The following is a 26,168-nucleotide window of genomic DNA, read 5'->3' on the forward strand; positions in this document are numbered from 1 at the left end:
CACCACCACACAAAGACAAGAACACAATTTCATACTATATTGACTCACTTTAATGAGTTCACAAGATGCACACATGCAAATTAGAATGAATGTTTGACTTATGTAAGCCTCACATGATATGAGAATTCTTAAAATATGTTTAGGTGACACACATAACTAGCAGAGGACAGAGGAAGGAGATGGGCAGAGGTAGATGGATGAATCTGGAAGGACATGTGCCTCATCTTCCTCATTTTCCTTTTGCCTTATGATATTCTTCCCCTGGAGTAATAAAAAAACGAGTGAGGGCAAGTTGTAACATACAACATTATAGCATAAATCAGGCATGGCTTACACAAGTAAGTCAGCGTGTCACAATCGGTTCAGTCATCGTCATCATCATCCTCCGGTACGAATATGTCGTGCTCCTCCAAGAGAGCGGCAAAGTTCTTGCTGATCAGAGTTCCCACATAGAGGAATGGCACCACCACTGCAGTCATGCGAATGAGACCAAAGGGTGTCTAAAAGGGAACACGGGAAAGATGGATGTTAGAATTTAGAAGGGTGGAATAAAACGGACACACTGAGTGGACGCTTGTGGCCTTGACTGCGCTCTGCGTATTCCTCAGCACACATGCACTCATCGACTTGTAGCCTCCAATTTCCCCAAGAGTTCATGTACCCAGACGTAAACATTTCAACAGGACAGGCGGGCTTACCTCTACCCGATCTTCTTCTCAAGAAAATTGGGTCGATTTCATTGCGAGACCAGCTGATCAATTTCATGATTTTCGATTTTGGAGAAGAAAGAACTATATATTAATATATTTTATATACAATATTTTTTAAAATTATTTATAGTTATCTCTTTCGCCTTAAATATTGTAATATTTATTGTGTATTGTATGTTTTTTAATGAACGTTGAGTCTCCCGAATAAAGTTGATTGAGTCGGTGGTGCCGCCAGAATTTATGTTCTACAAATAATGCATTTTAGTTTATTCTTATTTAAACCAGCTACAGCAGCAGGCAAAACAATTACATACGCATCCACCAAAAGTTAGAGGATACGTACAATGCAATGTGCATGTTTTAAGAACATTTTGAAAATTAATATGGCAATGCGTATGAACTCGTATTTAAACGCTAATCATAAATGTATTGCCGATAGTCATAATCTAGTCAAATTAAAATCAAACTGAGGAAGGTCATATGAACTAACAAAGGGCATTCTTTTAGTCACAAAGAAGCAAACGGGGGAAAACAATTGAATTAAAAAATATTGACATTCATTTGACGTAAAGTTGACGTTTTTAATTTGTCAATCGTGTGTTGGGAAAGCGTTTAATTTGCGCTGGAGGACAAAAAGACAGAGATGCTTAAGGGTTGACAAGAAAAAAAAATCATTAAACATACAGGTATTTTAACAACGTTTAAGGGTGTTGTGATTTATCCGCTATTAGAGGTAAAATAATAATAATAATAATAATAATACTTCCTGATATTGCCACTAATTTGTGTAAACACACTTTCATTGGCTCATTTGACTAGCGCAGACCACTATGAGCAACAGCGATTGGCCAAAGTAGGTGTCATACAACCCTAAGTTCCGCCCACATAGTGAGTCAGATCGTCAGTTTCTTCGTCTTGACGAGACAACCTCCCAAAACACTTACTTTATCCGGTTTTGGTAGAATTGCCCCCGACGACGACGAAACGGCACTTCGAGTTTGCGCCGTCCTGTTGAGACATGATTTTTTCGAAACGTTACGACCCAGCAGGCCAGCATTCCTGATGTTGGGACGCAGGGATAACCGCAAAACACTCGTCGCCATTTTTGTGGCGGTGTCACAAAATGACTTACTGGGTGTTTCCTTTTGATGACGTCATGTTTCATTAGCAGCCTTTATCATAACACGAGGTCGAAGCTGAATTACTTTTTTTTTTTTTATTATTACTGTTAAACCATTATCTCGTATTCAGTAATACAGTGTCACTAATCACAATTAATAAGATATTTAAGACCGTTTATTAGAAGATAAACTGCTTTACCGTGCAGTCTTTTCCCCCCAGTAGTAATGAAACCGTATAGTGTATAAATCGCATTTAAAAAATATAAATTATAAATCATTTCCACAAAATAATGGGGGGAAAAAAATGGAGAAATGTGTAGTTGCAGTGCCTCAAGGCGGAAGCAGTAGTGCGCGCGCTGTTCGGCGAGAACGCGCGCGGCGAGAAGTCGAAAGACGGAAGAAAGGACTCCGAAGCTAAACTTACCAACTTTTAACCGACGCGCGATAAATATAATTACACACAATGTTACAAAGGGAGTTGTGATTTATTTCGACCATCGATTTAGTGCGCTAAACCAACGCCTTCCCTAGCCCGCGTTGACGTGCAGTCACCGCTGTATCATTTCTTCACACGACCCGGTGACTCCGCCAGTTTTCGTACAGGCGCGTCGCCTTCCTTCAACTTGTCCATAAAGTCACTTTTTGAGTTGGTTGTTTTTCAACGACACCCAAGTACACATACGATTACACGCCCAGCTTCTTGTCTTAAAAGTTTCTCCTTGTGGGGTGGAAAGTTGACGACCGAGGCCTAGGCGACCGAGGAGGGTTACATGTGTGAAGACCGCGGCCGAGAAGCGACGTACTCGCCACAAACATGTCGGCCCAGGCTCAGATGCGAGCGATGCTGGACCAGCTCATGGGAACGGGGAGAGACGGTAAGCATGGTCGTTTGTGGGTTGTCGTCAAATACAGTGTCTCTTTAAAAAATGATAGTTTATGTTGTGTGCTAACATTAGCTTCGTGTTGGTGCTAGCATGAGCGCGATTGCTAACTAGCGCTCGCATGCTTTACCAGCCGTGAGGCTAGTTAGCTACCTGTTGTTCACATGTCATGTATAGTATTAAAGTTGGCTTTCAAATATTGTACTATTATGTGGATTTTTTTTTTCACGACTCCTTTCGGGCCTTGCATTAATTTCTAGTAGACTACTACACGATAATTAGTAATTACACCTGTGTGGCACAACGGTCTGCATTTAAATTCTAATTTGAAAGATAGTTAACCCGGGAGAGAAATTAAATTGTTCAGCAATGTTTAGTTCACACATAAACACTCTTATTAATAATGCAGTACATAAACATAGCATCGAGGTGTTGACATAATTTTAGATATATGGGTAAGAACATGTTTTTTGATGTTGCATGTGCGTATATATAACAACTAACAAGTAATACATATGCATAATAATTGCAAAGTCGTGAGTGGAATATTGACACTTGAACCTGATCATTCTAAGTCCCATTTTTTTTATTTGACTTTTTAATAGGAGACACCATGAGGCAGAGAATCAAATTCTCAGATGATCGGGTGTGCAAAAGTCACCTTTTGGATTCCTGCCCTCATGACATTCTGTCAGGCACTGTAAGTATCTGGCACTCACACACATCAAACATCACTGTTCTTGTCATTAATTATCATTCTGACAGTGTTTTAGGCAGATGTTTTGATAAGTTTGATGTTTGCTGCAGCCCTTTGGAAGTGAACTGAAAAGATGATGCCAAAGATGGAGCACAGGACTCGTCTTTTGTTTGATGTGCCAATGTTTGTATTTCAAGTTCAGTTTGGCAAGCGTCCATACTCTTGCATATTCCACTGAATAGACTTAAAAATAAATAAATAAATAAAGCAGAACACTAAGCCCTTTACCAGACTTTGTTTTTAAAGATAAACACTGAACTCTTTGTAGACTAGCATAACCGAACAAGTTTCAGAAGTCGTATTTGCCTAAAGTTAACAAATTAATATGTTAAGCATTCCACCTTTACTGTATTTATTTGAGGGTATGTTGTTTTTATGATTTTTTTTTTGACCCTATAGAGAATGGACCTTGGGGAGTGTGTGAAAGTCCATGACCTGGCCCTCAGAGCAGACTTCGAGATTGCCTCCAAAGAGCATGAATACTTTTTTGAGCTTGATGTAAGTCATTGAGTCTACGATGGGAATATCACATCTACAAATAAAAATTTGCCAGCAATTAGTATAGTAAATCCTGTACAATTAACTGCCTCAAAGGTCCATGGTTTAAAAAAAATATACCTACATCTTTGAGATCAATCACTGAGTTCAAAGTAGGACTTTAGTGTCACATAACCAACATCAGTTTCAAAGCTACACTGAACTTTTACATTCATTTTAATGAAAATACTGTTAAATAATTGCAGTTACGCCATATTATTTGAGTCTGGTAGCCCATTACACCATAGTAAGAACACAAGTTTAACTTATTCTTTATTGACAGTTCAGAACCTTAACATTTACTTAAAACATGGTCCGTACAATTAATAAGGACTTAAGTATGATGCAACTTGACCCTGTAACAGACTAATATTTCCAACATTTCCAATTGCAAATATTCCTTGGAAATCCTTATAGCTTCGACTGTACTTATATAATGCAGTGTCGTCAAACTAAAGAGACCATAGTGTGACATGTTTACCTACCATTAGATCTTTCGTGTTGGTTTTCAGGCTGCGGAACACCTTCAGACTTTTATTGCCGACTGTGACCGCAGGACCGAGCTGGCCAAGAAGAGACTAGCAGAGACTCAAGATGAGATCAGTGCTGAAGTAACAACAAAGGTGACAATTTCAGCGTTGACACAACACAAATAAAAAACCAGCCAATTAGCTGCATTCATGGCAAGACTAAATGTCATCTGTTTTGATTAGGCTGAACGTGTGCACGAGTTGAACGAGGAGATCGGCAAGCTGCTTGCTAGCGCCGAGCAGCTCGGAGGCGAGGGCAACGTAGACGAGGCCCAACAGTTGCTTGAAAAGGTGGAGAAGACCCGCGTCTTGAAGAAAGAAGCAGAGGTAAGAAGACAGCATGACGGCTTGAACTCTTGATGGCCGGGGATGTTGAGGTCCCTCTCGATTGCAATTAAAATCCAATTGGTCTGTTTTGTTTTCTCCGCTCTGCTTTCTTGCAGGATATTTACAGAAACTCGATGCCAGCCTCCAGTTTTCAGCAGCAAAAACTGCGCGTGTGTGAAGTGTGCTCGGCCTACTTGGGTCTCCATGACAACGATCGGCGTCTTGCTGACCACTTTGGGGGCAAACTTCACCTGGGCTTCATTGAAATTCGCGAAAAACTTGAAAAGCTCAGGGTAAGAAAGGCGCGACACCACAGTCACATGCAGCCAACATACTTGGGAATATTTGTCAGCTTTTACTGAGCAAAGCACATATTTTACATTAGAAAGATCTAAAAAAAAAAAAAAAATCTAGACTGAAAGAATGCAGGAAAATCTGGACCCGTTTAGTTGAACACAAAACAGACGTCCAACCATTCTGTTTACTATATTGAAATATCAGGCCAGAAATTGAAAAAATAATTCTCAACTTAACTTTATTTATAGAACACTTTAAAAACAAGCATACGAAGGGCTGTACATAAAGTAAAAATCAGATATATAAAAACAAAGACCTAAAAGACAATACATTAAAATACTTAAAGCTGAATTACAAGTCCAAAGAATAAAAATGTGTTTTAAGCAGGGTTATCATAGTTTTGGGATTTTTAATTTTAGTTAGTTTTGATTTCGTTTTGAGTTTTGTTTTTTAAATTTAGTTTTAATTAGTTTTAAGGATGGTTCTGTTAGTTTTGTTTTGTTATGTTTTTTTGTATTTTACTTAATAAATGCTTTGTTTTAGTTTAGGTTTAGTTAGTTTCAGTATTAGTTGTTGTTGTTTTTTTGTTTTTTATGTGTATTACTTGTGCGCAATATTTTAAAAAACACCATGGGAGCGACATCATCTGAAGGTGCTTTTTTATTGGCTGCTGCTAGATGAAGTCATTTCTGTGTAACACTTTCAAACGTCCTTTTTCCGGTTAATATCAAAATAAATCTACTTAAAAATCACATTTAAAATCATTCCCAAAGGCTTATGCATTAAATTAATTACCAAAGAATAAAACGAAGGACATTTTTGCTATAATTATAGTTTTGTAAACATAAAATGTAGTAATTATTATTTTTTTAAGCATTTTCGTTTTTATTTTTATTTCGTTAACAATTTCTTGAATTTTAGTTTTAGTTTTTTTGTTAGTTTTAGTTAACTACAATAACCTTGGTCTTGAGTAGTGAGTCTGTTTGATGATGGAAAGAAATGTGAGGGTGGAGCTTGGTTCTCCTCCTATCACGTTTCTTCTATTAACACTAACATGGAACCTGACGGAAAGAGAAATGAAATGCGCCTTAAAGCCTCCATATCCTTGAATACCTTGTTGCACAGTTTTAGATTTGTTCTTTTTGAATGTATTTTTCCGAGCCACGCGCACAGCAACACAGTGGTTGGGATTCACATCACTAGAAGACATTTCTGAAAACGGATCCGACACTTGCATGTGACTTGTTCACGTTCAGTGTTTCCGAACAATGACGGTCTATTCCTGGTCCCGTTTGAAATGCAGAAAGCAGTTGTGGAGAAACAGGAAAAATTGCGAACCAGACGCAGAGAGGAGCGAGAACGAGATGACGAACGGGATAGGCAGTGGGAGGTGGAGCGCGAACGGGAAAGGGAGCGAGAGAAGGAACGGGAGAGAGAGCGAGAATGGGAACGAGAGCGGGAGCGCAGGAGGTAAGAGGTCCCCAGCTGCCATTATTTTGGCCTATCATCAGCTACAATACAGTCTTACATGTGACGTGTTCCCATCCAGGTCACGATCCAGAAGCGGAGACCGATACAGGTATAACTACTGCGTTTTCATGATGTAAACCTTTCGGAGAATTCTATTACTCAAATACAGACGCCACCGTGTGACGTTTAAATCCATATCCTCGTGCTCAACCGTAGGGACGGAGGCAGTTCATCCTCCCACCGATCACGACGCCACCGCTCCTCTCGTTCTAGAGAGGAGGCCGGGGACCGGGATCGGGAGCGAGAGAGGAGGCATCGACACAAGGACAGACACCGCTCACACTCGCACTCTCACAGGCACAAGAGAAAGAGGTGGGACAACCATGGAAACATGAACTCATTCAAACCCAAATGTTTTTTAATACTTTGTCCTTCACTCCAAAAACATATTTATACGGGTTTTTTTTGTTTTTGTTTTTTTTACTTTTTTTTTTTTTTTTTTTTTTTTTTTTTTTTTTTTTTTTTTTTTATGCTAGAGCATACAGAAGGCTTTGATGGCTCTTCTGACCTGAAGAGGTCGCTTAAAGCGAATGTAGTTATTACAAAAAAGCGGCCAGCAGGTGGCAGCAGAGTATAAGAGCTCAACCAGGGCCATGTTACAAAAAATCTCTTTTCCCTCAGTGTTTTAAACAGATTTGTAAGTAATGAAACTTAGCTATGTTGTAATGCTAAGTGCTGCAAAATGGAAACAGACACAAATATACTTTTTTCTGATGAAAGAAGAGACTGACCTCTTTATAGCAATAGAACAATATATTTTGTATGCCTTGCAAAATCAGTCAAAATCCAGTAAACCAGCCAGGAGCGAAGGGGGTTGCGTCAGTGATTTTTCGCTGCGAGTGGATAAGTTAAAATATATTATAGAGTGGCATTTTCCATTTAGCAGTGTAACCTCAGTCAAGCGTAATCTGTTTTGGGAGTACTGTGGAGAAAAGTTTTTGGAATACGATTACAGCTGATAAAGTCTTTACATCCTAGTTCAGATTCAAGTTTTCGGAATATGAAAAAGGAGGGGAAATAAAAACAACAGGAGAATGTGGTGAGCACAATTGCATAACCTAGTTAACTGGGGATGAGGCTGTTTTGGAATTAGCCTCTCACTTTGTCATGTTAAATTAAATAGAGGTCAGAACTCACCTGCCACCATTTAAATTGCCTCTGAATTTTTGTCTTGTCATTTGTAGTATACTCAACCTTTGTGGTTCGAACAAAGGATCATATCAGTGCTTTAAATAAATGTTACTATCTCAAAAATGTGGGATCAATCCATAAAACAATTGGACAGATGAATTAGGCATTGTTGACTTGTGGGTACAAAATATGAGTGCGCTTATCGAACGTGTACTCTTCTCCCAACAGGTCTTCCCGAGAAAGATCATCGCACACCCGCGACGTCGAGCCCTCCCTCCCCCAGGAACGGAGTCAGGAGGGCGCCTTAGAGGAATGGCGCGACAACAGAGTCGAATACAAAGACTGGGAGGACCGGGAAAGGTCCACCTCGCCAGACATGGCGAGGGAGCGGGAGAGGTCCCTGTCCCTAGAGCGGGACCAACATTCCAGCTCTGAGGAGCGGGAATCGGGGGAGATTTGAAGAGGACAGAAAAAGGAGCGCGTCTTAACGTTGTATTGTTCAAGGGGTTATAGAGACATAAGTTTATATTCAAAGTGGCATGTGTACATTAGCAGGGTGGGAAGTTAACGGGGGAATGAAGGGGTGTTGTCAATTTACCAGGCAAAGCAACTTTTTATGACTTTGAATTTATTTCAAGTTATTTTGACAGTGAGAGGAGGTCTAACTGCTTACAAACATGCTGATTTGTTTTCATCATTAGTTCAACTTTCAATGTTACCCCCCACCAATAGGACTATGCCATCTCAGAAGGTGTGGCTCATTGTACAAGGGTTTGGAAATATAAATGATGCATAACCGCTACAGCACAGCTTCAACTGGGAAGAGTACAACAATTTGTCCTTTTGGTTACTGACTTCAAGCCATTTGGAAAATCTGGTGCTGGTGTTGAAAATTGGCGTTTAATTCAAGATGAAGATGCTTGAAAATTAAACTTAATGAGTCCTCAAACTGCTACAGCTCAGTGTCTGATGTGACGTGCATGTTTACAGCCTAACATGAGGCAGAGAGGCGTGCTATGTCTGCTCGGGGTGGTGAGGGGTGCATCTATTTTTGCTGTGCTGCCGTAATAAACGTTTTTGCTTGTTATGCGTTACACATTGTGTACATGCTACATTTACAGGTTTGTAGGGAGTTTAAAGTGGATCATTGAAAACAATTCCTTTATTGAAAGAATTGATATTTAACTCTTTTTGTGACACTTGATCAGTTGCGTGGCCAAGCAGAAAAAAAAAGTCGACTTGCTGAAAAGGCTTGTGTGAAAAGCATTCTTAGTCGGAGGCACTATGTAGTGATGTTAAAAGTTCTTTATTACTTGTGGCCGGCGCGTTTCAACACAAGCGCGTCTTCATCAGGGTAAAGTCAAAAGAATCAGCACCAGTTGGCGCTTGTTAAATGTGACTATCAAGGGCAAAAAAAAAAAACAACTACAAACATGGCTGAGGCATACATATACAATATAGTGAATAGAATGTACACAATTTTCTACTGTTATGAAAAAAAAACAGCAAATTGGCATACATATATAACTTGGGCTCAATACAGTCAATACAACAAAGTGGAAAAAATAAAATAAAAAATTCCGCTTAATGAACATAAACTGCTCAGAATAATAAAGGTAATGAGAACAAATTGTCTAACCGCAAATATGCTGTCTGTCAGACGAATATTACCACAAAAAAAAAAAAGCAGACAATTCAATTTTTTGAGTCCAGGATGAGAAGTGTGAATCCAAAAGGTCTTTCTCTGTAGCAGTCTCTTTAATCTGTCCCCACCCAGGGATGTGGGGGCTACCACCACGAGGATCATAACTTTTAGAAAACTGGTATTTTCATCAGTTGCATACTTGGAAAAAAGTTACTATATTTTACTGGGCATGTAGTGCTCCTTTCGGCCACTGGGTGGCAGTGACATTTTAAGCATGGGAGCGAAACGTAATTACGTCACGGAGATTTTGAAAAGAAGCGGGCAGGGGGTAAAATGGCGACGTCCGCGGGAATACGATAGCTACAGCAACAAACTGCACACCTACAAACCTTTTGCTTTCTTTGTGACATGGAGCGCAACATGTTGCTGAAACCGTTTAGTGGGCGGCGTGCTTTGAACACCGCCACTATATTGGTAAGTCTTGCTTTAGAGCAGGGATGGGCGTACGACCATTGTTTATCGACGACGAGTCAATGACACGCAATTTCATTTCATAGACTTTCACAGTCAGCAAAGTATCCCAAAAAGCGTTACGTCCCAAAAGGTCATTTTAGGTGTAGATAACAAAATTCAACAAAATCTAGTTTTCTTCTTTTTTTAACAGCCTAATTTAAGATTAAATGGAAAAACAGATTTCTCAAATTTTCTCCATTTAATTATTAAGCACACAATTTGTATAAAACACAAAACACATTAATTGTGCAATAATCATCCTATCTCATCAGCATATTTATATGCAAAACAGCCGACGTGGATTAATTATTTTGACAAAAGATAACAGATTTAGATTTGTGAACAATATTTTAATTAAAAGAAATATACATTTTGTGTATATAGAAAATGTCTTAGTTAGCTCTTTGAGTAAAGCTAATGAAAAATAGGAGCAAAAAATATATATATTTTGTTCAGTAGTAACCCCCCACACACGCAGGCTTTAGACACTTTAGAGTTCTTAGTTTTTTTACACTGATATTTTTTTCCCCCCTAATTCAGCTGGTGGAGAGAGAAGAAGAGTTTCAGCAGAGATTAGCTGAAGCTCTGGTGGAGGAGACGGCATTCACGGTGAAAGTGTGAGTTGTGCTTCATCCCCCAAACTGCTGATATTACACGAAAAATGTATTTTAATAGCCATTTTGGAGTCTCTGGCTTACTGAGCTGTGACCGTTCCGATTCAATAAAATGAACCATCATCGCCCTCACAAAGGAACTAATTGTTTTATGCTGCATTAGTTCTCTCCTGCCCAATGGACTGTATTTCTATGGCTCCTTAGCAGCAGCGGGGCCACTTTTATATGATCCTGGCTGATGCCGACTTGCAAATGCACACTGCAAAGAGCCCCTTTGTGTGTAATTAGGAGATCTCAGTGTCTTGTTCAAGGACACATTAAAGACACTCTCTCCTCATGCACCTCCTGAGCTGTGGCCTTAGTAGTACCTAATGAATTGTCAAGTCTTAAGTTGGTCAGTTTTGGAGATGGAGGCACACTTTCAATCTCTTCCATTGATGTGCAACTGGATTTGTCCGTTGTAATATTGGTATTTGACAGTCTGAACTGAAGTCATACTTTCCAATGTTTTTACAACAGGAGACTAGCAAAGAATCTGCTTCTACCCTTTGAGCAACAGCAAGGTCAGCCCAGGATAGACTTGGTGGTTTTTATCATCAACCTCACCTGTGAACTCAGGTACTGTATGAATAATAACCTGCGCGAGATGTCATTTACCGATAATCATCAAGTATTTGGACTAACAACTGCAAATATCTATCTGTTCAGGACGGTGTGTTTAAAAAAACAACAAAAAAACTCATGAAATATAATATTGGGGATAGACAGATTTTCGGTGCCAATATTTGGCATATTTTGACAAATATCGGCATTGGCCTTTTAATGAATCTGATCGAAGATATTGTATTGGCCCTTGAATGCTCTGAACCAATGGCAGGACAGCTTTTTCATGTTGAGGAAAAAAAACCTTAAGTGTCGGTATGGTATCGGTATCGGCCGATACTTCAAAGTTGGGTATCGGTATCGGAACAACACTACTATATAATATAGTTCAATAGGTACTATCTCTAGGTCTTAAATTGATATGAACATTTTCCATAATTAGAACTGAAAAGCGCTTTGTGTTTGAAAGCGCTATATAAATAAAGATGACTTGACGGAGCTTCTTATGTGACCATTACTGGTTTATTTTATTTTATGTATTTTTTTTTTTCTCACAGTCTGCAGTCTGCCCAGGCTTCCCTCAAGTATTTGGACCCTGGATATTTCCTTGGAAAGGTCTGCTTCATGGCCACTAACGGTAACACTTATTAGTGCTTGTCACTGTTTATAGTACTTCACTTTTCTGTTTGCCATAGACGTAATTGGAGATGAAACTTTTGCTGTGTGTCTTTTTTTGGGTGACTCGTAGCACGAAACGTCACTGTCCCACCAGAACGCCTGGACGTCCTCAGAAAGCTGGTTGCATCATTACACTGCACGCTGCTCTTTGCTGAGGATCAGGTTGGGGACAGTTTTTGCTCCGTACTTGGGCTGGATATCGATTCTAATTTCCTTAGTCGATTCGATTTCGTTTCACAAGGGATTTTTCCTGATTCGATCCGCTTCAGTTCAGTCGATATGAATTATGGAACATCAATTCTTCTTCAAGATCAAGGGCATGATTTAAAAACTCCACAAACAAATTCAAAATGAAATTTTGCCAAGGTCGTAAATGGTTAAATAATTCAATAATTGTAAATTACGATTCTGAATGGTCTTAAAGTGCACTTCGTCAGGTCTTTCATTAATGTAACACATGAATTTCATTAAATTCATGTGAGCAATACATTTCAAGAAAACAATAAGATAAATAAAAAAAAAATCCTTTAAAATTAATAGTCCGAGGGAAAAAAAACTCACAAATTTGCCACTTAAAGTGTCGCATATTTGCCGCTTTCTAAACTCGCAAATGTATTAGTTTTTGGTTTTTTTTCCTCGCAAATTTACCACTTTAGAAAATAGCAAATTTTGACAATTGACATCTTGACATGGTAACATAATCAGAAAGTCTTCCAAAGACTTGACTGTACTTTTTATTATTATTATTATTATTATTATTATTATTATTAGTTATTTTAAGCAATGCTTGACGCGGCTTTTGGTGGCTTCGGTAGTTCACACAGGCTTGAACGTGCAGACCCTGAATTGAAGTTTGCTGAAGATGGAAGAAAAGTGAAAAACAAAGAGATTGTTCTCAAAAAGAAGAGAGCTTGAAAAAAAAAATGTTGTGCTCCTCTGTGACACCAATATCAATATTTGTTCCCTGCAGACGGAAAGTGGTGTGGCCAAAGCCTCAGACAGTTTGCTGATCATCCTGAAGGTGGCGGCCGGTCTCGTTCCCATGACGACGCCACTCTATCTGTCCAACCTGACAATGTGTACCGTGCCCTCAGAGTTTGAATAGTTACTTGTAATTGACCTTTGTGTTTGTTCTACATTATGATGGACCAAATTGACACATTTCTGTGAGAAAGTGTTTTGTACAATAAATAAAAACAGTTCTATTTATTAATTTATTTTGCCAAACTGAAAAATGATCTAATCTGATCTGATCCAAGTTGTTTTTTTTTTTTGTTTTTTTTATCTATTGCACCAATTGATTAATAGTAAGAAAAATAGAAATGTGTGTTGTAAAAAAAAAAAAAAGTGCATCAATACACATAAATTAAAAATGGATCAATAATAGTTTTATAATCAAATTGTTGCCGCTGCATCATAATCGAATCGTGAAGGGTCCAAGAATTCCCACCACTGGTCCGGCTTCTTTTTTTTCTTCTTTTTTTTTAACTGTAGTTTTTATCAGTTTATTCTTGTAAAATGTCTTTGTCTTGTAAAAAGCCCTATACAGATTAAAAAAAAATGTATTATTAAGAGTGTCAGGTAATTGCATGACTTCAGTAGTTAACTCACGGTTGATCACAAATTTTACATCTATTCTAAATAAAACAAAACACTTTAAAAAAAATAAATAAATAAAATTAATGTTCATACTCTTGTTAACATAAGAGTGGAATGAATGTTTAATAGAAATATGGCTGCACCTTTTAGTGATTGATACAGTAATTTCATGAATCATAAAATTGAGTCAAAATTTAAAACGTACTGTAAAAATGAGTGTGATATTGATTTGTGTTGTGCTCATTTCTGCCACTAGATGGCATAATTGCATTTGTAAGACAGTGACAGCTCAATGCATTTCTCTTAAGAGCTATGAACTTTAACATGAAGTAACTTTGAAGTAATTGTTTAAATTGTAAAATACAACTTGACCCGAGTCTTCACCAATATATGTATTATTAAAGTTATTACTGCTAAATTTTGACGTGGACGGGTCTTCTGCATTGCGATTAGAATTCCCCCACACCAGCCATTCCAAGAAAGGGGGTGGTTATTAATCACGCGTTTAAAAAAAAAATAAAAAAAATAGTGGCGTTAAAGGAACTTTAAATTAACTAAAAAAAATAGCACAATAATATTGATACACCTAATTATTATTATTATTAGTGTTAATGTTCTTAGATTTGGCAATACCTTCACAATCAAATACGATTATTAAGGCTCAGTTTTGGATGTAAACGGCACTCATCATGCTGTTATATGTTTCTACTTGGTTACTTTATTGAGCTAAAGGTCAAACCATTAAAAACTGCTCGTAATATTGCAGTGTCATTCTCAAATAACCATCTTTGGTCTGTATGTATTTCTGGCCCTGCATCTGTATCCAGCAGTTAAATAGAACGTGTAAAAAAAATCAAATAAACATTTCCACATAAACTGATTTCTTCCCGTGAAGGAGGCTTTAAATGGTGTCAAATATTTAACAGCAGTGCAGTGGTTGAGGACCCCGAGGGGGCTTGTTGATGGCAGTCTTTGTGCCCTGTGTCACGTCTTCATCCTGCACTGATGCACGTGCGCACTTACTATTAATAGGTTATCATCATAGCAATTTTCCATCATTCATGTTCATGTGTGGGGTTTTTTTTTTTTAGCATGGAGCAAGATGGTGGAAGCACATGAGTGGGTAAGGAATCTTACTATAAATTTCAGAATCTTTGCTCTGAAGTTTCTTTCATTTAACTTTCATGATGGAAATTTGCCAGATGAAAATAAATAAAAAATGATAAACACATCATAAACTGGAACTGATTATAGCAAACTTCCCTATTCCTTCCATGCATTTAATAACCAAAATGCAGTCCGTCATGAATCTGCATGAAGATAAAATATTAATTAAACCTGAAATGCCATGAAAGGTGAAAATAAAAGGGTGAGAACATAAATTCTAATAATGGTAGGAAGAATCTATCTATAAATCATTAAAAATAACAGACTCAATGAAATAACTGCAGTATTGGTCAAGCTCCATTTATAAATGTCGCCATAAAGTATTTAAATGCCCTTTTGCTCAAATTAGTCTTGTCCTTTACTTGATATAAAAGTGTTTTTGTCTATCGAGTGTTCACTATTTAGTGGCACCTACATTCTGCTCCAGCTTTCTTGAAGGAAACTTATAGGCAAAGTCAAGACAAATATTCTCTTTCTATATATGTAGGCTAAACTAGGTTAAACACGACATTCGGATTAATATTTTTTATGGAATATGAATGATGCAGCAAAATCCAACCGTTATTATACATCGTAGGGGGCGGCCATTTTGCCACTTGCTGTCAATTGAAAATGACAGCAGGACTCTGGAGGGTAATGAGCAATAACGGCTCACCTGTTTTCTGAAGCTCAGGCGTGAGTCGTCCTTTAAAAGAGTTTGTGTTTGAGTTGGTGGATTGTTTCTCTGTTTTTAAAGTAGAAGTTAACCTTAAACATTTCTGGACAATGTTATATGGTGACCTCACTAGTCTAAACATGACATTCTGATTAATATTGCAAATCCAGCTATTTTTATCCATCTCAGGGGCGGCCATTTTGCCACTTGCTGTCGACTTATGTTGACATCACAGTTGCTCAGGGCTCAGGCAACAACTAATTAGAGCTCACCGGTTTTCTGAAGCTGCGCTGTGATTGGTTGTTACCTGAGACCTGAGCAACATTTATGTCATCTTCAGTCGACAGCGGGTAGCAAAATGGCTACCCCCTGAGATGGATAAAAATGGCTGGATTTTGCTGCTTAACTCATATTCCACTAATGCAATATTAACCAGAATACCATATTTAGATAAGTGGGGTTGCATTGAACATATTATTGTCAAAAACGTTTTTGTTTTGTTTTTCTGGGGGGTATTGACTTCCTGTTCTTGCCCATTTTGGCAAGCGAACCCCAAATTTAAATGAGATCATATTTACATACAATTATGGGATGGATTGACTGGATGAGTATCTGCGTTTGCTGCCAATATTTTTTAAATTATCGCAATTCCGAACAACACAATATGGAATAATTAATAGATGAATGTTTCCAAGCATGCTAACATGCTAATATAACACATCAAGATACAGTGGGACTATTTCTTCACAAAGGTGGAATGTGGGGAAAGTGTCAATTCTGGAAATGTGAAGCGCATCCTGAATGATTAGTGATGCTGGCATTTTTCAAATGTGGGAGTCTGTAGCATATATCAAAAATGGTCAGAATGAAGGGATTTATTTTTACAGACATTTGAATGGCATCAAATATTTAAGTGAAGTGTAGTGAGGGCCCACGGGTGGGGTGGTTATGCCAGGTGCCACGTCTACTTCCTGCATTGTAGCACTGTTCACTATTAATAGCTTATCATCATGGCAATTATCCATAATTCAAGTTCACGTACGTTGCCAGACATTGGGGTGGGGGGTTGGGGGTGCTGTTGCAAGAGGGCCTGTGGAATGCTGCTGATGGTGTCACCAATGTTGCTCTTTAAAATTGATCCGAAACATGTCTGAGTTTTACCACCTTGTTTCTAATAGAAGCCTTGAATGTGGCTTATTGTTGGCCACAAAAGCAAAACTTCAACATCACCTGCACCTGCAGCTGCACCTTACATTAGCATGTCTGGTTACCTAATCACAACCTTATAGCTTACTTGTTGTACACCATTCAAGAGTGGTTAGGTAACAACAAAAAATGAACGCGCCCAAATGGGTTCGTTGGATTCATTCGTTCACCAATTGTAAGAGTCAAACAATTGGTCTGTCAGAAACATTTTGGTAGCCTAATAGCACAATTGCCAGTTATTTTATTTGCTCTCACAATATCTATTAAAAAAAAAAACCCTGACTGGGGTAAAGTTTGCATCCTGTTAATCAATACAATCAGACTTTATTTACTTTTTTATTTAATCATTTTTTGATTACCGAGCAGTTACAAACGTGCACCAAAAACCAAAACATGTAATGGATACTCTTGCTAATATTTCAGCTATTTTATTAATTACACTCTTCGTTTGAAAATAGCAGGCGTAAATGTTGACACATTTCCAAGCAGCCATATTTCTTTCTGCAAGCTAACATCAGCCGGCGAAGCCCAACTCCTTGTAGTTGGCGTCAATGTCGGCAATGACGACGTCCATCACGTTATTCAGAGCCTGCTTTCCGGCGCTGTCCAGTCCTACCTTCTCCTCCAAAACCTTCACGATTATTTCCGTGATCAGCTGTAAAAGAGTCAAACAGAAGATAAAACCACACGAGGTGTGTCAGAAAAGTCCCAGGACTAGTGTGATCCTGCCCCATTTCATTCTCTTTCCCAAGCTCGTTGTCTTCATGAAGGTGATCTGTTTTGAAATTGTGGCTAACCAGAGTGAGCAAGGAAACTTGTAGCTTGGATTTGAAATAAATCTTTCGTGACACCAGTCTTGGAGTATAATGAAATTTTACCTTGTAATTGACAAGGGCTATCTTGTGTTTTGTGGCATGTGTCTTGGACAGAGGTTTGAGGATGTTGGCGTGATTGCCTTTAGCTTTCAGCAGCTCCCCCAGTTTGGTAAGCACCGTGACACCATGGGCAGAAATGGCCGAATTTCCAGCCAGGTCTTCTTTGGAAATCCCTGCAAACTTGGGGAACAGCTTCTGGGTCTCAGGGTACTCAGTGAATAAGCTGTAAAGAGAAAGTATGCTGGTTGCTGGCTTTTATTGATGAACTTTTATGTCTTGGACTGCATCTTATCCCAATAGCAACTGACCGAGTTAAAATCAGACCGCCGTATGTGTTCAAGTCCGCCTCTACTGGAGCCCAGAATTTCAGAATTGTGTCAAAGTCAGCCATGACTTAAGGATATGTTTGAAGAAACTGTGTGTGGGGAAAGATTAGAGAACACTGGAGAATTAAAAAAAAAAAAGAAAAAAGAAAAGAAAAAGCTAATTGGAGAGAAATTCAAAGGAAAACGAGGAGAAAAACCAAGACTATTAGCCAGCAGCCATCGAGCGTTGCATGAAAGTCATTATGAATACATTACCTCAGCTTTGACCTCAATGCAGCTGCATTGTGTGCCATGTTCTTCAAACATGCACGTTTAATTTTGAATCGTAATTCTTTAACTACAGACAATAAAATTCAATTTTCTAATATTAAAATTATGAAGCCAGTAAAGCGGCAACGCCTACCTGTAAAAGATCCTGTACCTATAAAAGATCCTGCTGCGTTATCCAATTCTTGTCGGTATGACCTTTTCAACCACCTTATATATTCCCCTCCCTTTGTCACATCACCAAAATATCCCAGACCAGACTCCTACCACGTGCACGTCTCACAGGTTTCAATACATCCACATCACGCTTATACTGCCACTTAGGAATGTAGATAAACAGGATCATTAGTAAACTGCATTGTGTGTATGATAAGAAAACAACTTATGATGTTTAGGCCTAGTTGTCATTGTACATCCCACCTTGTTGACTTGGGCCCTCTGGCGTCTTATCAAATGTCAACAGTCTCGAATTAGTGTTTTAAATCGGACAATTAAATTGGACTGGCAAATTGGTGCTGCTGTTAATAAATCCAGCTTTGTTTTTTTGTTTGGTTTTGTTTTGTTTGGTTTTGTTTTGTTTTGTTTTGTTTTGTTTTGTTTTGTTTTGTTTTGTTTTGTTTTGTTTTGTTTTGTTTTGTTTTGTTTTGTTTTGTTTTGTTTTGTTTTGTTTTGTTTTGTTTTGTTTTGTTTTGGGCAGCTGTCTCAAAGTAAAGCCTCTCTTTTCACAAAACACAGCAATCCGTGCCTTCCCTTACCTTTTATTTTGGAGTCAGCCAGTTCTCACTCAAACGTCTCCAGTTAGTCCAAAATATTACCGCTTGCCTCCTAAATGGAGCTTCAAGGAGGAAGCATGTAACTTCAATACTGGCCTCTATTCACTGGCTTGCCGTACACTTTAGAGTTCATTTTAAGATTGTTTTGTTTTTAAATCTTTAAATAGTCTCACTACTGGAGGTTCCCAGGACTAAAGCAGGGGCTCAGAGAGGCTCAAGCTTTTTCCTTTGCCAGGACCTCTCTTTGGAATGACCTCCCGCTAAACATTAGGCAAGCCATCTTTGTACGTTTTTTAAAAACTCATTTATTGTGTTTATTTACTGTTTTCTATTTATATTATTAATATAATACTTTCAACTGTCTTATTTTTTACTTTATGTACAACACTGTACGCAGCTATGGTTGTTTTTTTTTTTTTTACAGTACTCTTAAAAATAAAGTTGAGCTGGGTTGACACATTTAAAAACGAAAGTTTTGGCATCTTGAGTTGCGACGTTACGTCCCCTTTAAATATACATTTTCTGAATTAAACCATTGTCTCGTTTTCTCGTTCATTATGGTGAAACTTGGAGAGCCAACTCATTTTTTGAGGTGATACTTTATGTAAAGAGAACCACTACAACTGATATTGGTGGCAGGAGTCGGTGAAAGGTAAAACCCTCCTCCTCTGAACGGTGATTGGTCACACCAGATCCCAGAGCGTCCATCCTTGTCCAATCGCTTCTTCTATTTTAATCACATGGCTTAACAAACCCGGATATGAAAATCATAGTATGTACCAGTCGGCAGAATCGCTTTCCCAAGTTGAGGAGTTTCTCACTCCTGTTTTCTTATTGACACGGTCTAAAGTAATTCAAACTTTAAGATTACATTGCTTGCTAAGTAGAATTCCACGTGTTCTTCGATGATACGAGTTTTGAAAAACGTCAGAAACCTGTCCACCACTCCAATGAAACAAACGGGTAAAATCTGTTACATTTTGTTCCCTTGAATGACGGTACGGTACCAATTACATTATAAACAATCTAATTACATAAACAATGAACTAAAAACAACCACGAGTTTTTTTTTTTTTTTTTTTAATGTGTATTACGTATGCAAATAAGCCGTAGACACAGGCCCAACTTTTCACAGTATAATTTGACAATTAAATTAAGACGAATAAATATTGCATGTGTAATGTAACCTTTAAACCTTACTGTCCGTCATAGCGAGATAACAATATATATGGACATTATGTATGTAACTGTATGTAGAACATACATTATCTGTTTAGGTTTGTGGTCATTATCAAAATCATCGTGTGTGTGTTTTTTTCCTTCCAGAACTGTCTGTACCAGTCCCCTGGGGAGAGATCAGAGGGAAAATTTGGGGTCCTGATCATGGCCGTCCTGTACTTTGCCTGCACGGCTGGGCTGACAACTGTGGTACCTTCAACACTCTTATTCCTCTTCTTCCTAAAGGTAAATACAAATATGGAATCCACGTACATATACAAGTTTACTGTTGTTTGCACTATAAATATTAATAATTGAAAATCAAAGTAAATATTATTCATCACGTACACATTCATCCATAGCACAAATGACAGCAGAAATGGCAAAAGAAATGGACTGCTTTGGATATAGCGCTGTATCAACAATACAAAGCCTCACATTCACCCATTAATAACACATCAGTGTCCGGCTGTGGCTGTGCAGGGCGCTGCCAGGTCCACTGGAAGAAAATTACGGTACTACACAGGGAAGATACAGATGAAAACAACAACAAAACTACATGGAAATAAAATACAAACGCTAAAGTAGAACATTCAAACAAAAGTATACTTTAAAACCTGCTTTTGAAGGGTGATTTTTCAGGGGTTGTATAATATTTGAATGCGAAATTACTATAACAAAAATACCACTATGTCTTTGTTCAGTTTTGTAAACTTAGACTTTACAAAAGAGAGAGAGAGAGAGAGAGAGAGAGAGAGAGAGGGAATAAACCATAACTTTTTGTGTCTCTTATCTGTCTTTTCCTGTCAGAGTGCAGATATGTGGCGGTAGACCTGGCAGGTCACGGTCTGTCCTCCCATCGTCCCCCTGGCGTCTTTTACTCCTTTCCTTTGTATGTGGCCGATATTCACAGAGTTGTTGACTGTAAGTGTGTGTTTTTTTAATTTTCCCCAAGTGGGCTTTGTGAGCATATTGCTGTGTTAATCTCATTTGCATACACTTGCAATCGTTTGATGTAGACTGATTATTAGTAAAAGAAGAAGAAGAAAAGAAATAATAATGATAATCTTATTGATTTCGCTCAAATTGTCCATCCATGCTCACAAGCCTTGATGTTCGACAGCAAGTAAAACCAATGTGCGGTGTCGTATTGTGATGAGATGCAGTAGCTGCCTGATGATCTGTGAAATTAACTCCCACAGCCCTCCGCTGGCGCAGGTTCTCCATCCTGGGCCACAGTATGGGTGAGCAAGGCCTTGGATTAGTCACAACCATTTGAATATTGCTTCTTTGTAAATGTGCACATCTCCATCTTTTTATTTCTCCCCAGGAGGGAATATTGCTGGAATGGTAAGTGTGTTGTTTCACCTGTGTCATTATTCTTAGCCACCATTTGACGCGTTCTAATCAGTGCTGACTTCGATCCACCTTGTGTTTGATGCAGTTCAGCGCTCTCTTCCCTGAGATGGTGGAAGCTTGTGTAATGCTGGATTCTTATGGATTCTTACCCACTGATCCGGTAAACTTAAAAGAATGATTTGTTTTTCCTAAGAAGCCAGATGATTTGGAATTATAGTTCATTGTCACATCTGTAGTGGTCTCAATTGTTGAATGCCATCTAACTCTCAGCTACTCCGAGCTTATTGTTAATCAAGGAAGAGCGCTATTAATTTCCTATGTTGCTTCAAAGTGAATATTGTAGTTCAGCACATCCAGAGATCATTCTTGAAATGTTTGCATGACCTCGAGTGTTGTTTAAACATTAAGCCTAAACCAATATCTTTACTGTATGTAAGAACATACAGTAAAAGCTCATTAACACGACGTTAGACTTGAATGGATCATCTCACATGACACTAAAATGTATACACACCCCGAACTTATTGAGACGCCACCAAAACTCATAAACTGCCAATGGCTAACCATTTTGCTCACTGAGCATTCTTTTCGAGTTGTTATCCCTGTACTTCCTGTTTAGGAAGTCAACGGTCCCACTAAATAACTTGTTTCAGGGTTGTTCAACTGGCGGCCAGCAGGCATTTTCTGGGTGGCCACTTGATTAATTCCCCCATTTTTATTGTACTTTTTTAATGGAGGGGGGTTATTCTAAACATGTTTCAACATGAGTAGGTCTAATATTTTTTTGTGAATTTGGAATGGTAAAGCAGGACAAATATGGTACAATACCTCAATAATATTAAAATTTCAAGTGAGTTAATTTAAGTTTTGTAAATTAATGCGCAGAATGAGTTCTTGCACTTAACTCATTCACTCTCAGCTATTTTTACTGAAGCAACCCCGTTTGTTCCTGGCTGTTTTACTGGATTTGGACTCCTTTTGCAACGGCCACGGAATATTGTGTTCTAATGCTATAAAAACGTGAAACATACCAAAAGAAAGATGAGAGTCTCTTCTTTCATCGGGAAAAAAAGTATGTTGTATGTTTCCGTTTTGCAGCAATTAGCATTAGAATAGAGCTAAGTTTCATAAATATTCAAATTCTTGGTGAAAACACTGGGGAAAAGAGCTTGTTGCAACATGGCCCTGGCTGATCTCTTATACTCTGCTGTCACCTACTGGCCATTTTTTGTAATAACTACCATTGCTTTAAGCCACCTCTTCACGTCAAATGTTGCATCAAAGTCTTCTGCATGCTCTTGCACTTAAAAAAAAAAGTGTAAATACGTTTTTGGGAGTGAAAGACAAAGTATTGAAAAACGTGTTTACATGTTTTTGGGATTGAATGAGTTAATGTAGGTTCACTGTTCAGCAGTTTTGTGCCATCCTTGAATGCTAATTTTTATGCAAGAGAAAAAAACACTGGAAAAAAAGTATTACTGTATGTGGTGATTTTGTTGTTTGCTTCAAAATTTTTGTTGTTTAATAGTGGACTTTTTATACATGCATTGAGAAATGCATTATAAAAAAATGAAAGCTATTAAGAGCATTTTTGTCATACATCTGATTAGGAAGTGTGTGGTCCTTAAAAACTGCAGTTGGTTGGGGAATACAATCTCAGCGGTATTACTATATACCAGAAATGTGGGCCAGTCTTTCCCTTGGCAAACCCACATTACTGCATCGTGTGTTAGGTTCAGAAATATTTCAGGATGGCTGGTAGCAGATTAAAGCAATCAGTGCAATGGCGTGAAATAGTGATTAATAAATGATAATTTACCCCAAAATATTTTTTAAACGATGCTCCTGGCTGACTTCTCAATGTTTTCAGACGTGTCACATGCATGCAAAAATGTAATCAGTTGAATACATTTTAAATGCTAAAATCCCCCCCCCCCCTAATTCTCCACAGAACACTGACAATAATAAGGTGTTGTTTACAGAAAGACATGCCCAAAATAATGCGGCAGGGGATGGATGAGCTGCTTGAGTTTGAAAAGAAGCCTGAAAAGAGTGAACGAGTTTATACCTATGAGAAAGCAGTTGAAAGGTACGTCACAGTCTTGGCTTTTTTTTTCGTCTTTAAAACTACTGTGCTTAGCGTCTGCCTATTGATTTTCTTTCTTTTTGTCTCAGGTTGTTGGCAGCAAACCCAACTCTGTCTGAGGCGTCTGTGCGCAGCCTTTTAGAACGCGGTCTTGTTCAAGTTGAAGGAGGTTTGTTTTCACATTTTTTTTCTTCTCACTCAGATGAATCCTTATTGTTTTTCTTCTGTAAATTGAATTCACTATGATCTTTATGTAGGAGTTGTCTTCTCACGTGACTTCCGTATCAATTTGGTAGGTTCCTGCTGTACGTCTTCCTCTCTAAGATGTCACATGCATTAACATTGTTGTCTTTTTTCTTTTTTTTTTTTTGTATGAAGAAAAACATAGTTCGTATCAGCTTGGAGCAGAGTCTGGAGCTGCTCTCCAGGATACAAGCTTCTGTTCTGGTGGTTCTGTGAGTTATTAATTTTTCAGCCACATACTGTACTATAATGGATGTACTCCATTGCTACACTTCAGCAGTGGAATTCTACAGCTCATTTATTATTATTTTCCCTAGTGCGGATGAAGGCTTTGAGAAAATGTTTGCAGAATCAGATCAGAAGAAATTTACATCAGAGCTCCTGCAGGGCTATAGACACAAAAATGTAAGTATGTGCATGCAGAGTAGGTGTGCTGGTAGAGACCAACAAATAGACAGAACAGCCGAATGATGGAGAGAACAGACTGACTGTCTAAAAATGACTGATGGACATTCAGTCAGACAGAATAACAGATAGAAGGACTGATGAACCAACAGGTTAGCAGAAATGGAATGAACATCAGACTAACATACTGAACAGTGGCCAACAGAAAAACAAACGATAGAGCAGTGTATAACAGAACTCGTGGCGTTCTACAGGGTGCAATCCTGGGGCCTCTGCTGTTTTTATTGTACCTGCTGCAGTTATTATTTGATAGAAATTTTTCGTCGCAGTTTTTGTTTTGTTTTCAGCTGAAAATAAAACGAAAACTAAAATAGCAGCCATTCATTGAGACGATGACGGTAACTAAAATTGACTGACAATTTCATAAATGGCTAAAATGAAAACAACAGTGATAAAAATGTACAAAATCCAATTAGAAGGAATGAAATGCAGGAGGGAGAAAAGAACCACTCAGAAAATGTCCACTGGACTTTATTTAATGTTCAAACATGTTTACATTCATTGTGCAACTAAGATAAATCTCAGGCAATTATGCACTTTTTTTTTATGTAGGTGAAAACTTCCGTTTTTAGATGGCACATTATTGTCAGTTAAACACGTTTCATTGAAACAAAGTTTGATCAAGACGCCATTGTGTTAAATTTTCTATATAAAAGCTGAAATGTATGCTGAAGGAAAACCAACTAAATAGTCAATTTAGTTGACTTAAATTGCTCTCTATTTTCATCGACTAAAATACAATCAGGCGACTAAGTTATGACTAAAACTAATTCATTTTAGTCAAAAGACTATAACTCAAACTACATTAACATTCCTTGTAAAAAATAAGACTGATCTCCTGTCCCTGGGTTCCATCTTAAGAAAACAACAGTTTGTTGTAAAGTGCTAGACTGACAGACGACCAATAAGAAGGACAGACGCGAGTGAATAAATAAGATGAAAGACTCTGATGACCTTCAAACCGACATTACAACAGCATACAAATAGGCGTCAGCTGCAGAGATACTAAAGCAACATCCTGCATGTTTCATCAAGTGACCTACATAATGGAATGTGGTCAAGTTCTGCTAATGAGGAGACTGAGGCAGCTCAGCTAAACATGCTTGAGGGGGCGGCGTTCCATCGATGGGGGGAAAAGCTGCAGCTTTATGTTTTCTTTCTTTCAGCACTCGGTGGTGACGGTACCCGGCGGCCATCACGTCCATCTGAACAACCCCGAGGTGGTCGCTCCATTAGTGTGCGAATTCCTCCACAGCAAAGTCTTATCGTCGACGGTCAGAGCGGACGGACTCACGACAAAGCTGTAGGACGAACACATCGCACACGTTCATTCATTACACTTCTCATTTCAGCACTCTTAACCGCTCATATCCAAGTCGCCATGTTACTTGAAATGAACCATTGTTCATCTTTGAAATAAATTTAAATGTGTTGTTGCCTTTATGTGGCACTTTTTTTTTCTGGCTTCAGACTTTAGTAAACAATCTATGCTGCCTCAGGATAGCATTCGATAGACGCTTCCTGACACTCTGGGGAAAACATAGTTTAACATTTCAGGCTCTTCAGCTACAGTCAATATGGGAAGCGGCCTCTTCATCTCTCCGCTGGTGTTTGTTTTTCTTTCTGGCCGCCTATTTTTGTTTCGTCTGGCCAGTTGACTGGTGCAACCTGCACAGACAGCGGTCGCCCGTATCACCTGCTACCCGCTACCTTTGAGCAACCCTTTAAATCACTGACTTTGAAGTCTCCTGCCATTAATATTTCAGAGGTTGCATGAATAAATCAAAAGGCAACTAGCAGAGGGAAGCAGCAACACCACAGCGGCTCAGGGGCTGCATATTAGTAAGGTGGTCCGGCTGCTCCGGTCTGTGGAGGATTTCCAATTTGCATCGCAAGCATTTTGCATCCTTGACTTCCGCTGCTCTCGCCTTTCGAGGATTTATAAGCTGCCGTTAAAAGTCCCAATGCGTTTGAGGAGTTTTTTTGTTTTTGGTTTTGGTTTGCTTTTAACTGAAAAGCCTTCCACATATGAATACAAAAATGCATGAAAACACT

General features: G+C 38.5%; 5 protein-coding genes across 6 annotated transcripts; 3 read left to right on the forward strand and 2 right to left on the reverse strand.

Annotated features, from left to right (window-relative positions):
* Nucleotides 1-27: 27 nt before the first annotated feature.
* On the reverse strand, nt 28-1,854 carry smdt1b (single-pass membrane protein with aspartate-rich tail 1b). Its single transcript, XM_077524346.1, has 3 exons — nt 1,655-1,854; nt 335-500; nt 28-261 (listed from the first exon to the last, which is right to left on the reverse strand). Exons 1-2 carry the CDS (start codon nt 1,811-1,813, stop codon nt 363-365), a joined length of 297 nt encoding a protein of 98 aa, XP_077380472.1. The 5' UTR covers nt 1,814-1,854; the 3' UTR covers nt 28-261; nt 335-362.
* Nucleotides 1,644-8,908, forward strand: LOC144020655 (putative RNA-binding protein Luc7-like 1). Its single transcript, XM_077524345.1, has 10 exons — nt 1,644-2,706; nt 3,318-3,412; nt 3,869-3,967; nt 4,519-4,629; nt 4,720-4,863; nt 4,980-5,156; nt 6,464-6,630; nt 6,710-6,739; nt 6,847-7,002; nt 8,050-8,908. The coding sequence occupies exons 1-10, from the start codon at nt 2,646-2,648 to the stop codon at nt 8,279-8,281; spliced, it is 1,272 nt and encodes a 423-aa protein (XP_077380471.1). The 5' UTR covers nt 1,644-2,645; the 3' UTR covers nt 8,282-8,908.
* An 847-nt stretch (nt 8,909-9,755) lies between these two features.
* Nucleotides 9,756-13,087, forward strand: pane1 (proliferation associated nuclear element). The gene is made up of 6 exons (XM_077524728.1): nt 9,756-9,940; nt 10,520-10,596; nt 11,113-11,211; nt 11,754-11,833; nt 11,945-12,036; nt 12,845-13,087. Exons 1-6 carry the CDS (start codon nt 9,875-9,877, stop codon nt 12,977-12,979), a joined length of 549 nt encoding a protein of 182 aa, XP_077380854.1. The 5' UTR covers nt 9,756-9,874; the 3' UTR covers nt 12,980-13,087.
* Nucleotides 13,088-16,919: 3,832 nt separating this feature from the next.
* On the reverse strand, nt 16,920-18,233 carry mb (myoglobin). Of its 2 annotated transcripts, XM_077524173.1 has the most exons (4): nt 18,106-18,233; nt 17,685-17,791; nt 17,380-17,599; nt 16,920-17,156 (listed from the first exon to the last, which is right to left on the reverse strand). In XM_077524173.1, exons 2-4 carry the CDS (start codon nt 17,765-17,767, stop codon nt 17,016-17,018), a joined length of 444 nt encoding a protein of 147 aa, XP_077380299.1. In that variant the 5' UTR covers nt 17,768-17,791; nt 18,106-18,233; the 3' UTR covers nt 16,920-17,015. The 2 variants fall into 2 exon arrangements, with proteins under 2 accessions (XP_077380299.1, XP_077380298.1); XM_077524172.1 differs by lacking the exon at nt 18,106-18,233 and having other exon boundaries at nt 17,685-18,041.
* A 1,268-nt stretch (nt 18,234-19,501) lies between these two features.
* Nucleotides 19,502-25,556, forward strand: serhl (serine hydrolase like). Its single transcript, XM_077525580.1, has 12 exons — nt 19,502-19,705; nt 20,069-20,206; nt 20,771-20,884; nt 21,163-21,204; nt 21,291-21,310; nt 21,405-21,479; nt 23,302-23,408; nt 23,495-23,574; nt 23,663-23,697; nt 23,784-23,860; nt 23,966-24,053; nt 25,280-25,556. Exons 1-12 carry the CDS (start codon nt 19,648-19,650, stop codon nt 25,418-25,420), a joined length of 975 nt encoding a protein of 324 aa, XP_077381706.1. The 5' UTR covers nt 19,502-19,647; the 3' UTR covers nt 25,421-25,556.
* Nucleotides 25,557-26,168: the final 612 nt, after the last annotated feature.

This window comes from Festucalex cinctus, chromosome 6, assembly GCF_051991245.1.
Source record: "Festucalex cinctus isolate MCC-2025b chromosome 6, RoL_Fcin_1.0, whole genome shotgun sequence".
In the NCBI taxonomy this organism is placed as follows: domain Eukaryota; kingdom Metazoa; phylum Chordata; class Actinopteri; order Syngnathiformes; family Syngnathidae; genus Festucalex; species Festucalex cinctus.

What these genes read in the sequence shown, in the direction of transcription:
- smdt1b (XM_077524346.1), bottom strand. Translation starts at nt 1,813, where the DNA reads ATGGCGACGAGTGTTTTGCGGTTATCCCTGCGTCCCAACATCAGGAAT. An exon ending in TTCTACCAAAACCGGATAAA is followed by an intron (nt 501 to 1,654) that starts GTAAGTGTTTTG and finishes GTTCCCTTTTAG; the next exon opens with ACACCCTTTGGTCTCATTCG.
- pane1 (XM_077524728.1), top strand. Translation starts at nt 9,875, where the DNA reads ATGGAGCGCAACATGTTGCTGAAACCGTTTAGTGGGCGGCGTGCTTTG. An exon ending in TGAACACCGCCACTATATTG is followed by an intron (nt 9,941 to 10,519) that starts GTAAGTCTTGCT and finishes CCCCTAATTCAG; the next exon opens with CTGGTGGAGAGAGAAGAAGA. An exon ending in AACCTCACCTGTGAACTCAG is followed by an intron (nt 11,212 to 11,753) that starts GTACTGTATGAA and finishes TTTTTCTCACAG; the next exon opens with TCTGCAGTCTGCCCAGGCTT.
- LOC144020655 (XM_077524345.1), top strand. Translation starts at nt 2,646, where the DNA reads ATGTCGGCCCAGGCTCAGATGCGAGCGATGCTGGACCAGCTCATGGGA. An exon ending in AAAAACTTGAAAAGCTCAGG is followed by an intron (nt 5,157 to 6,463) that starts GTAAGAAAGGCG and finishes TTTGAAATGCAG; the next exon opens with AAAGCAGTTGTGGAGAAACA. An exon ending in CGAGAGCGGGAGCGCAGGAG is followed by an intron (nt 6,631 to 6,709) that starts GTAAGAGGTCCC and finishes GTTCCCATCCAG; the next exon opens with GTCACGATCCAGAAGCGGAG.
- mb (XM_077524173.1), bottom strand. Translation starts at nt 17,767, where the DNA reads ATGGCTGACTTTGACACAATTCTGAAATTCTGGGCTCCAGTAGAGGCG. An exon ending in GGCGGTCTGATTTTAACTCG is followed by an intron (nt 17,600 to 17,684) that starts GTCAGTTGCTAT and finishes TTCTCTTTACAG; the next exon opens with CTTATTCACTGAGTACCCTG. An exon ending in TAGCCCTTGTCAATTACAAG is followed by an intron (nt 17,157 to 17,379) that starts GTAAAATTTCAT and finishes ACTCTTTTACAG; the next exon opens with CTGATCACGGAAATAATCGT.
- serhl (XM_077525580.1), top strand. Translation starts at nt 19,648, where the DNA reads ATGATACGAGTTTTGAAAAACGTCAGAAACCTGTCCACCACTCCAATG. An exon ending in GAGGGAATATTGCTGGAATG is followed by an intron (nt 21,311 to 21,404) that starts GTAAGTGTGTTG and finishes TGTTTGATGCAG; the next exon opens with TTCAGCGCTCTCTTCCCTGA. An exon ending in AGGGCTATAGACACAAAAAT is followed by an intron (nt 24,054 to 25,279) that starts GTAAGTATGTGC and finishes TCTTTCTTTCAG; the next exon opens with CACTCGGTGGTGACGGTACC.